We start from the raw sequence: 17,424 nt of genomic DNA on the forward strand, positions 1-17,424 counted from the left end.
CCTGGAGATGGAAAGGGTAACCCACTCCAGTATTCTTACCTGGAATTTCCATGGGCGGGGGAGCCTCTCGGGCTACAGTCCATGGGGTCGCAAAAAGCAACTACACAACAACAAACTCCAGTATACTCAACACTCTTGCCCATCAACTCTCTTGACTCAGGAGGGGTGGGGCTCTTATAAAGGAAACCTTGACCGATAGCCAGGGGCTGCATGTTAAGGCTTTTCCACACACACTGTCTCCACGAATCCTCAGAGTTTAGAGTCATCTTTATTTTTACATTTTATCTTTATTTTTACATATTAAGAAAACGTGGTTACCTGATTTGCTTCAGGTCACGCATGCACCTAGTCTGTGATCAAAGCAGCGCGAAGCCAAAAGGACGTGATGGACATTTCCCAGGTCTCTGCTCTTTGCACTTGAACTTTGAATTGTATTCTATGGACTCGGCGGGGACACCAAAATATTACATCACAATAAAGTGCCCAAAGACTCCGCTTTTCCTACAGTTTGTAAATGTAAGCTCTGTAGCTCTCAATCACTGATTATTTATTGACTCAGCTGCTAAGAGTTATAAATTATATCGGTTTGTTAACAAAGTGTGAGTTTTTGTTCCTTAGGGCATTGAGGCAGCCTTTCTGTGTTGGTTTTTATTAATAGTTTAGAAAAATCTAGTAGTTACAGAGTCCAAAATTAGGGGGATGGTGGGAATGTCCCGTCCCTGGTTAGCTGCTGCACATTCCGATACGCCCAAGGCCAGCAAAAGAACCATTAACTTGAGGGAACATATTTTATCCCATTTCCCTCTTGGGCAGAGCAGCAGTTGGTTTCACTTCAATAAATACTGACTACAGGAAAGAAAGAAACAAAAAAGGTTTTTCTCAACCACCTTTACTGGCTCACATAAATATCGAAAGACAAATCCATCTGTCTCCCCCTTTTGTCTCCTTGGTGACAATTTACTCTAGCTGTTAATCAACAAACTACTAGAAACACGCAGAAGGGGGAAATGAATTTTACAAGATGAAAGAGGTCAATAACCAGTCAAATACATCAATCACTGGAAGGACTTTTTTTTTTAAGATTAAACCACTGATTTGCAACTTTTATTAACAGAAATTTCATCTATATCTCTAAAAACCAAGATAATTGATAACTTGATTTCAACTCAAGTTTTGACAGCAGCTGAAGTTTTACATTAAAAAAACTGCAAAATGTCAACTAAAAAAAAAACAGACAAAACGCTGGGACATGAGTCTGTACTTAAATTCTACCAACTTCAACAAATAGAGAATGGGTGCGTATCAGTTCACGTCAGTCCTCTGGTCTGAAACACTTCCCACTGGACAGGGGTTACTCCCTCTTCTGGGCGGGGCGCGGGTGGCTTCTACTGGGAGTTAGTATATAGTCTGTTCTTGATGAAGACAACACTAGACAGATGCTGCCTAATGCCTGGACAGTGCTGAATGTGACAGAACCAGCGCGACACGTTTAGGTATTTCTCCTTCTCTTGAACTGTCAGGTCAACCTGAGTAGAGACGAAAAACACAGACATTACACAAGCGCCGCTATCAGCATCACTCGAGCGGGAGACAGACACTGGGGGGAGCCCCACGGGGGTCACAGCCAACCTATTCAGATAGGAGTGAACCATCTCAGCCACTTGGACGAGCTCTCCACTTGTTTAAGGCTTTCATATTCCCGTCAAGACCAGACGTGCTTCTGAGCGAAATCTCAAGTTTTCAACAAATGAAAAGTCTACATTAAGTCAGGATCTGGAAGACCAGAGGGTTTTTTTTTTTTAATTTTTTTGAAAAGGAAGAGAATAGCTTCTGAGAGACTAAGATATGGTTCTTTCTCCAGTATTTTTTGCAAACCTAAAATAAGGAAGGTTTATCGGCATCTAACATACTTAACAAGGGAATACAAGGTAAACTCAAATACATACACATCTACAAATACACATACACACATTTCAGGATGGCTGCTGTGTATTAACGTGCAGACAGCTGCTGATTTCTACTAAACTCGGGAGAAATACACAATGACTCTTTTACTGTTAAGTAATTATTGCTTAACAGAAGAAGGAAGGGCTATTTCCAGGGTGTGTGCCTCGGATGAACAACAGCATGCTGAATTCTCTTTGCAGTCAAGCTGAACTTGGTCTTTAGAGGATGTAGCAGCTCTCGGGAGAAGGGGATGGCACCCACTCCAGTGCTCTCGCCTGGAAAATGCCATGGACGGGGGAGCCTGGTGGGCTGCAGTCCATGCTGAGGGTCGGACCAACTGAGCAACTTCCCTTTCACTTTTCACTTTCACGCACTGGAGAAGGAAATGGCAACCCACTCCAGTGTTCTTGCCTGGAGAATCCCAGGGACGGGGAAGCCTGGTGGGCTGCTGTCTATGGGGTTGCAGAGAGTTGGACACAACTGAAGTGACTTAGCAGCAGCTCTCAGAACTGACTATCCCGCTACCAGGAGGCCCAGAGACTTGGTTAGGGAAAGATGCAATCAACACCGTGGGTCAGACCCCCGATCATTTCACTGGGCTCAGACCCCAATGCAGGCAACTTGAAGCCTTTTCTGAGCCAAATGTTGGACTGGATCATGAAGAGGTGTCAGGCAAGAAGAGGCCAGCAGGCCAGCCACAGACCAGGTAAGACTAGTATAGCTGCTTCTCCTGTTATTAGTTCATTTATTTAACACATTGCAAGTCTCCATGAAACTGACTAGGAATGTTCACAAACACACAAAATCTCAGTCACCCTCTGGGACTGCAATCCCATTAGCCATCTGCTTGTCGTGTATACCTGTGTCCTAAGGCACAGGTTCAGCAACACTGAAGAACAGTCACTCTGGCATTTGATAATTATCACAGAATAGAAAATATTATAAAGGTAGCATTTTCTCAATAAATGTTTAATTGAACTTGTATTTTCCTTTCATGTTTACTACTAGGCAATTTAAATAGAAAAGCGGATAGAAGTCATCAGGCCTTCCTTTTTGCCTTCATGACATTAGGATACAATTGTACTAATATCTGATCTGTTAACATCATCTTTGATGTCAAATGTCTATCTCTGTTGGACCAGTTTACTAGCAGTGAGAGTCTCATTGCTACTGTTACATAAAATTTCACTTTCCGGTTTAAATCCTATATGCAAAGTGCTATTCATTGTTGTTTTGCTGATAGGCTGTAGTTGTGTCTGACTCTTTTGTGATTCCATGGCCTGTAGCCCGCCAAGCTCCTCTGTCCATGGGATTTCCCAGGCAAGAACACTGGAGTGGATGGCCATTCCCTTCTCCAGGGGATCTTTCCAAGCCAGGGACTGAACCCAGGTCTTCTGCATTGCAGGCAAATTATTTACTGTCTGGGCCACCAGCGAAGCCCACTTTCACACAAACACATACATATGTACATATATACATAATAAAATTCAAAACCAGCTTCAGCAAGCCTCTGTACTGATAGCTAAAGCAAACAGAAGTAGCAAGTATTACCCCAACTTGATTTCACATCAGCTGTTGACACATATGGTGAGTCCAATTTGACTGCTTACAATCTGACTAATTTCAGAACTCTTTCGTTTTAAAAAGCCTCTACTCAGCTGTTTTATGAGATGTTCCTGTTCAGAATGAATTAAAATGCACAAAGAAGGCATTTCCAAGCAGTAAGGCTTGTCTGATCCAGGCTCAAGTTGTCCACCCAAGTTTTGACGTGGGGGGAAGGGCGGTGTCTGTTTTACAATCTGCACTTCAGAAGAGCCCGAGCTGTCAGAGGCTGGCGGACGCCGCCACCAGGCCTGCTCCCCAAGAGGAGCGCAACACACACCAGCGCACGCAGCATCAGGAGGTCACCACCTAAAAACTGCACAGTGTCCAGCCTCCAGTGTCAGGAAGACAGCAGACCCACAGCATCACGTAATTTTTATTCCAAGAGCTTCTGAAGTTTCTTCTAACATTTCCTAATTGATTCTTGTAATTAGATGATCTATGTTAGAGAATATAAATTTGTTCACTTTCCCTCAGGACATTTTGCTAGAATACAACCTGTTTCCAGGAAGCTCACGTTACATTTAAACTTTTGGTTTCATCACCACCACTATTCTTTCGGAAAACATACTGACTCTCACCAAACTTACATTCTTTTTGAACTTCCGGGGTGGGATCCCCATCAGCTATTTCACTTATAACTGGTTTTCCACCATCCCTTTCTAGCTGAATTTTTCTTTCTCCTTTTTGTTTTAATAATGGGAAACACAATGCGATTGTTCTAGTTAACACCTCCCGCTTCTCAATGGTCTGCACGCCAGTGTGTCTGCAGTGATGTTCAGCCTTCCTAGTGAACCATTCCTTCTTATTTACACTGGCGCTCTATAACCAGTTTGAACCGTAAGGCCAAACAGATAATTTCCTTAGTCACTAATTTTCCATGAAGACATGTGAGAAACACTCTGAGCGACCCTTTCCAGATCAGAGGAAATGCCGGTCTGCGAGCTTTCTGGCAGATGACTCCACGCTGCCCCTGGGACACTCTTTATAGCTGGCGTTCCTGGATTGTTCGGTAGCTATTTCTTTTTAACTTTCTTTCTGAAAGAATGATACCTCCACGGGTGTTCCAAACTCCAAAACAACTGTATTTCAATTGATAACAATCTTATAGTCGAGCAGCACGTAATGTTACAAAGGATTTTAATAATCTCGAGTAACAGCCTGTTCACGGGGGCTGCTGTGTACTGGTGAAATCACTTCGAGAGAGCAATGAGTCACTGGGCTAATCACAAACGGCCACAGGAACTGGCAGTGCAACAGAGGACCAACGTCACGCTCCCCAGAGGGAATTAAGAGATCAGATCTCAGGGGCGACTCGGCCACAGCTAAAAGCGGGCTCGCGCTGCAACAAAGCACAGCGGGACCATTTGATGACTTGAAGGTTCCCTGTTTCATGCCTGGTGCTGATTGCGCTGATTACATATAAAGTATTTAATAATGTGGACAAGGAAATGAAGGAACATATGAGGGTAAAAACAAACACACAGCCAAGAAAAACAAACAGCTATGGGATGAACTTGAGCATGGAGCTATCTGAACCTCCCATCGACCCTGCCTGAAATTAATACCTGGAAATCACTTTCTTCTCACCTGGGTCCATTTACACCCAACTCAGCAGGGGTGTCATTCAACACCACAGGGCAACACGGCCACAGCACAGGCTCCGTCTGTGAGGCCTGTTCCTTGAGAAGGTGTAGCTGCTCCCATGTAGCCTGCCTGCGTGTGCAGCAGAGTGGAGGCTTCGGTTGTGAACTCATTTGATGAACCCAAAGGGACGGTGACGTGATTTACATATTATTCCAGTCAATTTTGTTTCAGAAAAAATGAGCATGAGAGCCTTAATCATAATATTGTAACCATATAAAGAGGACAGACATCTCAAAGCAGAGATAGACATAGGCAGGGATCACCGAGCACTGCCAGTGGAAGACGAGGTTTCCGGGTGTTTTGAAGCTTTACTGCGTTTCCTTACTTTTGGCTGAGCCACATGGCTTGTGGCATCTCGGTTTCCCCGACCTGGGACTGAACCCAGGCCGCAGTAGGAGTGAGAGCCAGAATAGCGAACGTTCGGCCACCAGGGAACTCCCAGAAGCCTCATTTTCCCACATGGCATTGAATGAAACACTTCCAACCTGCTTGAGAACCACAGGCCCTTGCGGGCGCCTAGAATCAGTGAAATAGCCTGGCAGCTGGTACATTAGGCAATGAGGACCTCGTTCACTCTGCTGGCAAAGATTTCCACCCAAGCTCCCTCCTTCGGAGTACCTGCTCTCCCTACTGCATGACCTGTATAAGGCACGGTGAGCAGAATGTAAAATGAGCACTGGTTTGCAAGAGTCACACTTCCTTATAGCCTTTTATTTTTTTAATTAGAGGGGAGAAACGCTCATCTTCTTAACGACAGCTTGTGTGTGACTTCTCTGACACAGCTCAGCATGGAGACAGGACTGAACGCGTGTATCTGGGCTAACCAAGAGCTAAGGATTCAAGTTACACATCCAGCGGTCTAGGCGGGGTGGGGAAGAAAGTGTACAGGCTTGTGAAAAGGGCAGAAACGGAGTTACTGCAGGTAACAGTGGGACCAGGGGGTAAGACTGGAGTAAGAGCGGAGGTCGCACAGAAGGCGGGGTACAAAAGCAGGAGAGGACAGGTGATGGCGGGGTCCAGGTGAGGAGGACAACCAAGTCCAAAGGGTGCCAAGAGAAGGAGCCACAAAGAAAAGCAAGACCAAGAACAGGAACAAAACCACGCATGTCAACAGGAAGCTCCTCTGTGTGATGGATCCATGGAAGGAAGGAATATTTGCTTAAGGTACCTTATATAAAAACAATCCCTTTCATTTGATAAGGTGAAAATGCAAATTTGATTTAAATTCAAGACAAATGAAAAAAAAGGCATTCTGAACACTGCGAACAAAAAGAGCCAATAACTATCTGAATACTCACAATAAAGCGATGAAGCCCATAATACAACAGGATATCTGCTAATGTGAAGTTATATCCTGTAAGGTAGACTTTATCTTCAAGGTATGAATTAAGATCCTAGAAAAACAAATAACAAAATGTTAATTTAAAAAGCAATAACAATAAACTTAATTATACATTTGATTTGAAACATTTAGAAAGCTATTAGAAAGCAAAACACTGACACTGAATAAATTCAATCTTTGACAATAACAGAAATTTATTTGAAATCACAAATCATACATCAACTCATTTTGAAAAACAGTATAATTATTATTTATCTTATTTCATTTTAAAGAAATTAGAAAACATTAGAAAATGATATTCACAGTGCCATCTGTGGTAATTTCAAAGACCCCAACTGTTTCTTTGGGGAGATGGGGGGACATTTTGTAAATCATGCTCATGTTAGATTTATTTTCTCCATTGAAATATAAAAAGCTCAACAATTCCTAGGTCTTAAGAGAATTATAATGCATTGGTTTGTTAGATTTTTTAATATATGTATATTTTAACTTCTTAATTGAGAATAAATACATGTAACATGTTAAAATTAATCAAATTTTTATTATCACCACAACCATTTGTAGGTGCATAATTCACTTAATGTTAAGGGTATCCACACTGTGGTGCAATCAATGTTCAGAACTTTTTCATCTCAGAAAACACTCTGTAGTTTTTAAAACAACTTCCCCTTTCTCTCATCCCCAAGGCCCTGGGAGTCACTATTCTGCTTTCTGTTTCTATGAATTTTATTCACAGAATTTTGTATATGCTGTATATAAGCAGAATCATGTACTATTATTTGTCTTTTAGTGACTGCCTTATTTCACTTAGCATAATATTCTTAAGATTTACCCATGATGCAGCCTGTGTCAGAATTTCCTTCTTTATTAAGGCTGATTAACATTCCTATGTAATCATTCTAGAAAAACTTCTTAAGCTACAAAGAGAGCAGTTTGTTTTCATTCTCAAATCATATGCCACATGCTTGGCACACAGTGGTTCAGTAATCAGTAAATGTTAGCTGAATTGAACCTGAACTCTTTGAATTTGCCCAAGCCTTCATTTAAAGATAGTAATTTTCAAAACTGTATATGAATATGGGATTGTAAGGGGTGGTACAGATGATGACATTAAAATAACATGTACATAGACAGGAAACAAATGCATAAGAATCAAAATAAAACTGGGCAGAGAAGGTAAAACACAAAGGTAGGCACAGGCTGCCACTAATCCCCTAGCAATCTGTTGGATGGAATGCTTTTCCCTCCAAATGTCTTCGTATGAAACAAGTTTGATACAGCATAAGAATAAAATAATCTACACTTAATTTTAAGAACCATCTCTAAAAGAATCTGAAATAATAACTTAACACTGCTTTGTATAGTGTATATATTCTTAAAATATTCCATATCTATGTTTTAGTTAGGGCTTCCCTGGTGGCTCAGAATCCATCAGCAATGCAGGAGACCTGTGTTCGATCCCTGGGTTGGGAAGATCCCCTGGAGGAGGGCATGGCAACCCACTCGAGTATTCTTGCCTGGAGGATCCCATGCACAGAGAAGCCGAGCCTGGAGGGCTCCAGTCCATGGGGTCTTAGGAGTCACAAAGACACCAACTAAGCGACCAAGCACGGCACAGCACATTTTCGTTATAAAGACTCTTTCAAGGTGACACTCTTTAGTTATAAAAACTTTACAATGGAGTTTCAAAAACTGGAGTTTCAAAAACTATCAAGAGTTAATATTTTTCTGATTAGTGATATAAATCAATATTTTCAGAAATTATGATTTTTCAGAAATTGAATTCTGAAATTTAAAACACAGAATTTCACACTCAAAATATTTGTGGAAAAGAACTAAAGTCTGATATTCATTATATATATATTTTTAAACAAGCATTTCTGATACCACTGCCAAACTGGCATCAGAGTTCTATCTGATTTTTCTGTGTAACTACTATTAAACTTACTCCAGTATTCTGGCCTAGGGAATTCCATGGACCTTATAGTCCATGGGGTCGCAAGGAGTCAGACACGACTGAGGGACTTTCACTTCTTCACTTCACTTCACTTCATTGATATTCTTTATTTGGTTAGACATTGCTCTCAAAGGGCTGCCAAACAGATTAATAGTGACAATTCTTTGGGAAGATCCCCTGGATAAGGGAAAGACTACCCACTCCATTATCCTGGCCTGGAGAATTCCATGGACTGTACAGTCAATGAGGTCACAAAGTTTCAGACACAACTGAGCGACTTTCACACATCCTTCATCTGGATCCAAATGTTAGTGTATCATAATGGCTGCTTTTTTAAAAAAATATATTTTTATTCATTTTTGGCTGTGCTGTGCGGGCTCTGCTCTGGTTACAGAGAGTGGGGCTCCTCTCTAGGTGCGGCACGTGGCTCTAGGGCACGCAGTCTTCAGCAGCTGGGGCATGTGGGCTCCGTAGCTCTGGAGCATGGGCTCAGCTGCTGCCCAGCATGAGGGATCTTCCTGGGCGTGCTTAGTCATGTCCGACTGTTTGCGAGCCTGTGGACTGTAGCCCTCCAGGCTCCTCTGTTCACGGGATTTTCCAGGCAACAATACTGGAGTGGGTTTCCATTTCCTACTCCAGGGATCTTCCTAGACCAGGGATCCAACCTGTTTCTCCTGCATTGGCAGGTGGATTCTTCAGCACTGAGCCACGGAGGAAGCCCAATGCCTGTTTTTAATTACATATTACCTTAGCTCTGAGCCACCGTGGTTTTAACTTTGAAATGGAACTTTAGCGAATTATCCTTTTACAATATCCTTATAGCAAGACTTTTTAAAAAAGTAATAAAAACAGAAACAGCCTAGTATAAAAAAAGGCAAAGAAGACAGGTAAGGAAATTTTTTTAAAAAATGATGAAAATGCTCATGTTATGAAAAAAATGCCACAGCATTAATAATGCCACACACACAAAAACAGCAAAGTAAACAAAGAGATCACTTTTTGGCTTTGTCATGAAAGTGGGGTGGCATAGGAGGAAAGGGGGTAACACCTATGTCAGCAGGGGTTTTGTGGAAGAGGCCTCGGTCATCATACACTGCCAAACTACACTAAAACACTTTCCTGGAAGGCAAATGAGCAACAAAGCCTTAGAAATGTATATAGCTTTGGTCCAACAATTTCCCTTGCAGGAGTTTAGCCTAAGGAAACAAACGGAATGCGTTAAAATATTTAGCCACAGTCTGGTAATTACACGGGTACAGGCTAAATGCTGGCACAACTGTATGACAGAATACTAACAGGACCATCAGAGAGAATATGAGTGAGCATTCACGGGCTTGAGAGGGCTGCCCCGGTGGCAGAGTGGTAAAGAACCTGCTTGCCAGTGCAGGAGACATGGGTTCGATCCCCGATCTGGGAAGATCCCACATGCCTTGGAGAAACTGAGCCCGTGCGCCACCCCGGTTGAGCTTGTGCTCCAGAGCCTGGAAGCCGCAACTCCTGAGCCGCCAGGCCCGTGTTCCATAACAAGAGAAACGACTGCAACGAGAAGCCTGCTCACTGAAACCAGAGCGAAAGCCTGCTCACTGAAACTAGTTGCTCGATGCAACCAGAGAAAGCTGGTGCAGCAACAAATACCCAGCCCAGCCATAAAAAAATAAATAATATTAAAACAACAACAAACAAAAACACTTAAAAATAAAAAGGGTAGTTGATCATGATAGACCTATAAAGGAAAAAGATCTGGAATTTATTTTCTACCAGTTCTATTGATGGTATCTGTCAGGAACAGAATTTAAACCATCCCCCAGAATGATAAATGAAAAGCTTTCACTACTATGAGTTCTTCTTGTACAACTTACATTACCAATTTATAACTGGCATAAAATTAGGAAACAGAAAGGATTCCTACAATGATGTGGTTGACTAGGTAATGTCTAAGGTTCCTTCAAACGTTAAGCTTTAAAAAAAAAACTGCTTTATTTTTATATAGGTAACAAAAATAATTTTATTTAGAAACTTTCATTCTTGGTAATTCTAGAGCCATATTTGGTTTCTACTTTATAACAATAGATTCTTTAATTCTAATTTGATTTCTTTAGAAAGAAAATACAAATCCTAAAGCATTAAGTTTCAAGGGAGGGAAACGGGAATTCTCACATCAATCTGACAGGCTTTTCTCAAACTAGAACCCCCTCAAACTCTGATTCCTTCTTTCCTTTAATAAAGTACTTTGTTGCTTAGAGAATCAGAACTACTGACTGGGGGAAGTATCAAGCAATCATATAAGAGAGAAAGTCATAAAAAGCTATAATTATTGACTGTGATGAGTGCTACAAAGGAAAAGCACAGGATGTCAGTAAAGAAAAGCATTTAAACAAGAAAGTGTATCTGTGTGAGAGAGTGTTAGTAGCCAAGGATGTGACTGAGGAAGGGGATCTGAGCTGAGGCCAGAGCTGAGGGGCGGGCAGAGTCTGTTCCAGGGAAAGGCAGCAACAGCTACACACAGGGAAAGACAGTAACAGGTATAAAAGTATCCCGACGTAGAGGAAATGGTAAAGAGACCAAGAGCTTCAGTTACTGCATCTCAGGGAAAACAGATCCCGGCTCTTCATAGTTCACACACGTCAGCCCGTGAAAACAAGTCTCGCCATACCTTCAGGACAGTGTGGATGTCATCTTTACTGGAGTGTCCGTCCACTCGAGTTACCCTGTATTCTAACCACTGCTGAACCACGGCTTTCTCCTCTGCTGTGCTCCCCAGCAAGTATTCCTTGTTGGCCTGCTTGACTAGGTGAGCTGCTATGGTAGTCAGTCCTGTTAGACTTGGACCATTGTTTGTCTGAAGAACTGGAATCTTAAACAGAAAGAAAAAAAAAAATCTTAAAATACCATCACAACTGCTAAGTTCTAAATCCTAAACTTTTTTTTTTTTTTTTTAATACTCAAGTTATTAAATAGGCTTCTCTGGTGGCTCAGTGGTAAGGAATCCACCTGACAAGGCAGGAGACACAGGTTTGATCTCTAGGTCTAGAAGATTCCCTGAAGAAGGAAACAGCAACCCACTCCAGTATTCTTGCCTGGAAAATCCCACGAACAGAGAAGCCTGGTGGGCTAGAGTCCCACGGGGTCGCAAAGAGCTGGACTCAACTGAGCAAGTAAGCATGCATGCACGAAGATATTAAACTATATACAAATCCAAGTCAGGAAAATAACAGTTATATTAATTTACATTTGATAATAGTTGCTTGATGTCATGAAACTGGTGGTAACATTGCAAAAATGAGTAATGATATTTCTACCTAATTTATAACTACATATGTACAAAAATAGAAAATGGAAATCCTAATAATACCACATTAATTTCAATCAAGATTACCCACACCCTATTTAGCAAGGTGAACAAATATGCTTAAACAAACCCAACTTTGTAATAACAAAAACAAGAAACAATTGTAGTGAACACTGAATTCATGTTGATACAGCTAGAAACACCAAATGAGTTGTAGCCTGGTTTAAGTGACATTCGATCTAATATAATTAGTTATGTCATTAACTAATTAGTTAACTCATTATATGGTATGGACTGTGATGGTGATTTTGCTGCCATGGACTGCACATTCATCAATTTTGGGGCAACTCTGAAAGAGTACACGGATAATAAAAGTCTATAATAAAGTCAGGGCTTCAAGTAGTCATCTGAAAAACAATTCTACTTTTTAAAGTTTTCCTGATTACAACAGCAATACAAAGGATCAGATTATAAGAAACTGCTAATTAATTTAAAAGTTTTTGATGCACAACTAGGCAAAGTATTTAGAGAAATTTAAAAGAAAATGGGAAGTATCACCAATAGGGAGACTAACCAGTTATAAAGAACAAGTAAACAATTGAAAGGACTTCAGGAAACCGCAAGGGAACATTTTCAGGAGAAGACGGCTGCTCTTTCCTGCTCTTCTCAGTCTCCTGAACTCAAGAGTGACTTACTCTATACAGGGCCCTTTCACACTCGAACCTGGGTCAATAAGACCATGTGAAGTATATGGGAAGATTAACATTTTATGGGTACAGATTCAAAGGTTACCTCCTAAACAATAAAGGAAGTAACCAGAGGCAGTCTAGCTTTCCACTTCCTCACCAGCTATTTCCATTCACTAGCTAGCTCCCTGAACTCTCACTTTTGCCTTTACCCTCAAGTGAAACCATCACTTCTAAGATCACCAATAATCTCCTTTAAAAATGCATTAAAAAGTAAACACATGAAGCTTGCTGAGGGTGCTGCCAGTGTTCCATTCCCTGATGTGACTGTCTGCACTTTATGGCGGTGGCTTGATCACTAAGTCGTGTCTGACTCTGTGACCCCATGGACTGTAGCCTGCCAGGCTCCTCTGTCCATGGGATTCTCCAGGCAAGAATACTTGAGTGAGTTGTCATTTCCTTCTCCAGCACTTTATGGTAGATAAAGAGACGCCTGTGCTTCCAGGGAGGGAGGAAGGGAGGGAGGGAAGAAAGAGGAAAAGAGAGAAAGAGGGAGAGGGTGGGAGGGAGGAAGGAAGGAACAGAGAGGACAGAGAGAAAAAGGAAAGAAAAGAACTCACAATTGCTGAGCCTGGGAGGAAAAGGACAATTCTAAAGAGAACTATTTGTAAAAATAAATTATCCACAACCCCATCACAGGAAGTAAAAAATTCCTGGTTACTTTCTCATCTAATCATTACATCTTCTAAGATGTAAGAGGCAAGTAATTTCATCCTCAGTTCACAGATGAAGAACCAAGGTCACCAGGTTTGTGATGGGGGAGTCAGAATTTCAATAAAGTACAATTGGCTGGAAAGTTCATTTTCTTTCATTCACACAGTCTAAGCAGACAAACCTTATGCAGTTGCAATCATGGGACACGTACTATTTCACATTCATCTTACGGTTCCATGATCTTCAAAGTAATCACTTTCAATGGCTACATAAATAATATCTCAATGTGCTGATGTAGTATAATTTAACAACGGTTCTCCCAGAGTTGCACTTCTGGATTGTTTTGAAATTTTAATTATTATTGATATTATTGCAGAGAATGCCTTACTGCTAGCTAATTGCTGGCAGTTGTCTTCCCCCCAAAAATGAATGAATCTTATTGTAGGTCATCATCCCGTTCCCCAAACACATCAACAGAAACCTTCAATAGCTGCCCTCTGCTTAAAAAAAAAAGAAAAATGTTTAAATTAAAATAAGAAACCACACTTTGAACTCCACAGCCCTCACAACTGGGACTCCAACTATAATTCTGGGTTTACCCTGTATTGCATCATCCATCACATGGCTCTACTTATTACCTCAAATTACCCAATCTTACATAATTTATTAGTTTTATACACTTTAAACACCAACTTTTCATGAAGTTTCCAAACTCATTTTAGAGTCAGAATTAACTTTCTCTTCCACACTCATCAATAGTGCTTTCCTCCACTTAGTAACTATGCTGCTGCTGCTGCTGCTGCTGCTGCTGAGTCGCTGCAGTCGCGTCCGACTCTGTGCGACCCCGTAGGCAGCAGCCCACCAGGCTCCCCCGTCCCTGGGATTCTCCAGGCAAGAGTACTGGAGCAGGGTGCCATTGCCTTCTCCAGTAACTATTCTGTTCTGCTTAAAAAGAGCCCCCATGACTTTTTCTCGTGCTGGATGGTAAACTCCCTGAAGGCAGGACTAATGTTTGGCAAGGGTGTGGGGGAAAAAAAAACCAAAAACAAATGAGAGAGCAGCAGCAGCAGGAGAGGAATCAGCTGGAGGCCGGACAAAAAGGAAAAAGCAGGTCTCTCTGGCTCCAGTCAGTGGGCTGGTCTTCTGCAAGTCACACATCTTTTCGTGTGTGTGTGTGTGTGTGTTCAGCTATGTCCGACCCTGTGAGTGTGTTCAGCTGTGTGCGATTCTCTGCAATCCCATGGACTGTAGCCTGCCAGGCTTTTCTGTTCACAGATTTTTCCAGACAAGAAGCAGGTTGCCATTTCCTCTCCCAGGGGATCTTCCCAATCCAGGGATCCAACCGGAGTCTCCTGCATTAGCAGGAGGGTTCTTTACCAGTAAGCCACCTGGGAAACCCTTTCTAGACTCCAGTCTAACTTGTAAAAAGTACAACACGACTGCTTCGGAGATGCAGTGCTTCGGTTCTTCCGAAGAAGTCAGAAAAAGGAAAAAAAAGGAGAACCGAAGAAGGCAGAAAAGGAAAAAAAAAAAAGTTCATCTAGAAAAAAATCTCCAAGGGGCAAAAACCTTATATAATCCAAAGTGGTTTTCCTACAGTCCCCTCCTCTAACACAGTCATTCGTCCTCCGCAACCACTTCGCTTTATAAAACACAGAAGCCCTTCAAAGCCCTTAGAAATCTGAGTTCCTATGCCTCACTAGGTCACCTCAGACCGCGGAACTTCCCCCAGATCTCAGCACGTTGCACAAGGAACTTGATCAGACCTTAGAACAGGATTCCACTAAGGGATCTTGCGGCCGTCCACGCCGCAATGCAGCACTCTTCAGTACTGTAACCAAAATAGCTGCAATGTGTGTCCACTCCGCTGAAAACCAACCCTCTGGAGGGGACGGGAGGGGCACGGCCGCCTCGACCACCCCCGTACCTCCCGGCCTGGCACGGTGGACTCCGCACCCCGTTTGCTGTCTGAGGTAGATGCGGAATTCTGAATGAAAGGTACTGTTTACAGTAAGTGCTGTCACTGAACGCACACGTGGGGCTTCCAGCCTGCTCTACCCGAGGGCTCTCTAAGGAACCTCCGCCTTCCCAGAGCGGGAACCCGAGGGCTCTCCGAGGACCCCCTCGCTTTCCCAGAGCGCGATGATGACAGTCTGGCAGGAGGAAAAGTTCAGGGCGAGCGGAGCAGGTTCCTCTCGCTCCCTCCACTCCCTCCGGGAGCCAGGGCCGCAGAAGCAGACTGGGAGAGCAGACACGTGAGGAGAAGCCGGGCGGCATCCTCGCTCCGCCGCCTCCCCTGCCCGGCCCGGCGCTACCCAGCCTCAGGCGGCCGCGCTCCCGTTCCCCTCTCCCGCTCCGCGCCGCCTCCGCTTCTCACCTGGCGCTCGCCCTGAGCGCTGTACTTGTTCCCTTTACTCAGCCCCAGAGACTTCTCCAGCAGCGTCAGCTCCGCGGCCGCCGCCATTTTCCGGCAGAGCTCCCGGCAAGGGGCGGGATCGAGTCAGCAAGGATCTCCTGCATTGGCTGAGAGGGACGTCCCGCTCCCTCAAACGTCACCGCCTATTGGCTGAATGCGGGGGGCGTGCCAACACGCAGGAGGCGGGGTTAATGAGGGCGGGGCCGAAGGCGGCGTGTGTGACAGGTGGAGAGAGGCTGGCCAGCCTCGGAGATGCAGCCGGGGTAGCCGCAGAATTCTGAATTTAAAGATTATTCGGAGGGCGCTGGGTATGTTAGTGTCCAGTAATTTGCGTAGCCCAAGAAAGTCAGCCTTTACTTGTTTTAATGATCTTTACTTACAATACCTCTAAGATATAATAGTGATGCAATTTATGTATATATACATTTATGTGTATTACGTATATTTGTGGTTTCCCAGGTGGCCCTAGTGGTAAAGAATCCACCTGCCAATACAGGAGATGCAAGAGACCTGGGTTGGATCCCTGGGTGGGGACGATCCCCTGGGGGAGGAAGTGGTAACCTACTCCAATATTCCTGCCTGAGAAATCCCATGGACAGTTCAGTTCAGTTGCTCAGTTGTGTCCGACTCTTTGCGACCCCACGCCAGGCTTCCCTGTCCATCACCAACTCCTGAAGTTTAATCAAACTCATGTCCATCGAGTAGGTGATGCCATCCAACCATCTCATCCTTTGTCGTCCCCTTCACCTCCCGCCTTCAATCTTTCCCAGCATCAGGGTCTTTTCCAACGGGTCAGTTCTTCACATGAGGTGGCCAAAGTATTGGAGTTTCAGCTTCAGTATCTGTCCTTCCAATGAATACTCAGGACTGATTTCCTTTAGGATTGACTGGTTGGATCTTCTTGCAGTCCTAGGGGCTCTTAAGAGTCTTCTCCAACATCACAGTTCAAAAGCATCAATTCTTTGGTGCTCAGCTTTCTTTATAGTCCAACTCTCACATCCATACATGACTACTGGAAAAACCATAGCTTTGACTAGACGGACCTTGGTCGACAAAGTAATGTCTCTGCTTTTTCATATACTGTCTAGGTTGATGATAACTTTTCTTCCAAGGAGTAAGCGTCTTTTAACTTCATGGGTTCTGTCCTGGAAAGCTACAGAGTCCGTGGGGCCCAAGAGTTGGACACCACTGAGCATGCACGTGTATATTTATGTTTAACTTGTGTGCGTGTATTCAGTGGTGATACAATTTATGAAGCTTCTGGTATATAAATAAGCAATGCACACAACCTACTCTTCCTAAGTTGCTATAGTCTTACATTTTCAAAGTAGAAAATGGGGTAGTATATGTTGAATCTCAAATATTTCCAAAATATTACCGAAGATAATTTCCACACCATCGAATGAATAAACAATGTGTATGTTAGTCTGAGGGAAGTGGGAAAGAGCTACAAGATAGTTGATCACGAAGTCAGAAATACAGAAGTTTAGTGGGGAATGCTGTCACTGTGTGACACCCTCCCTACCCTAAAATATTTAATGAGTTAATTCTGGCAGCAGAAATAAAGGTAAGGAAAAGAAGAATTCGCCAAAAAGACAGTAACAAAAGACAAAGGAAATTCCCGTGTAAGTGGATTACTGGGCATTAATTATCCTTATTTTCCTTATTTAGAGACTTGAATGACTATTTCTCTACTTCCAAAAAGGCCAGTCCTCTGATAAAATTAACTCATGTATTTTTCAGTGTTTAAGTATACTGCTTGTAATGAAACATTTAAAACATTTCTACAATTATCTAATTCCAATGGGCGCTATAGTTGAAATA

At 42.9% G+C, this 17,424-nt stretch overlaps 1 protein-coding gene across 1 annotated transcript; it reads right to left on the reverse strand.

Annotated features, from left to right (window-relative positions):
* EEF1E1 (eukaryotic translation elongation factor 1 epsilon 1) lies at positions 254 to 15,718 on the reverse strand. The gene is made up of 4 exons (XM_005696866.2): positions 15,562 to 15,718; positions 11,149 to 11,349; positions 6,495 to 6,590; positions 254 to 1,526 (listed from the first exon to the last, which is right to left on the reverse strand). The coding sequence occupies exons 1-4, from the start codon at positions 15,646 to 15,648 to the stop codon at positions 1,386 to 1,388; spliced, it is 525 nt and encodes a 174-aa protein (XP_005696923.1). The 5' UTR covers positions 15,649 to 15,718; the 3' UTR covers positions 254 to 1,385.

This window comes from Capra hircus, chromosome 23 (genome assembly GCF_001704415.2).
Source record: "Capra hircus breed San Clemente chromosome 23, ASM170441v1, whole genome shotgun sequence".
Lineage (NCBI taxonomy): Eukaryota > Metazoa > Chordata > Mammalia > Artiodactyla > Bovidae > Capra > Capra hircus.

What these genes read in the sequence shown, in the direction of transcription:
- EEF1E1 (XM_005696866.2), bottom strand. Translation starts at nt 15,648, where the DNA reads ATGGCGGCGGCCGCGGAGCTGACGCTGCTGGAGAAGTCTCTGGGGCTG. An exon ending in GCGCTCAGGGCGAGCGCCAG is followed by an intron (nt 11,350 to 15,561) that starts GTGAGAAGCGGA and finishes TTTCTGTTTAAG; the next exon opens with ATTCCAGTTCTTCAGACAAA. An exon ending in ATGGGCTTCATCGCTTTATT is followed by an intron (nt 1,527 to 6,494) that starts GTGAGTATTCAG and finishes GTCTCTACTCAG; the next exon opens with GTTGACCTGACAGTTCAAGA.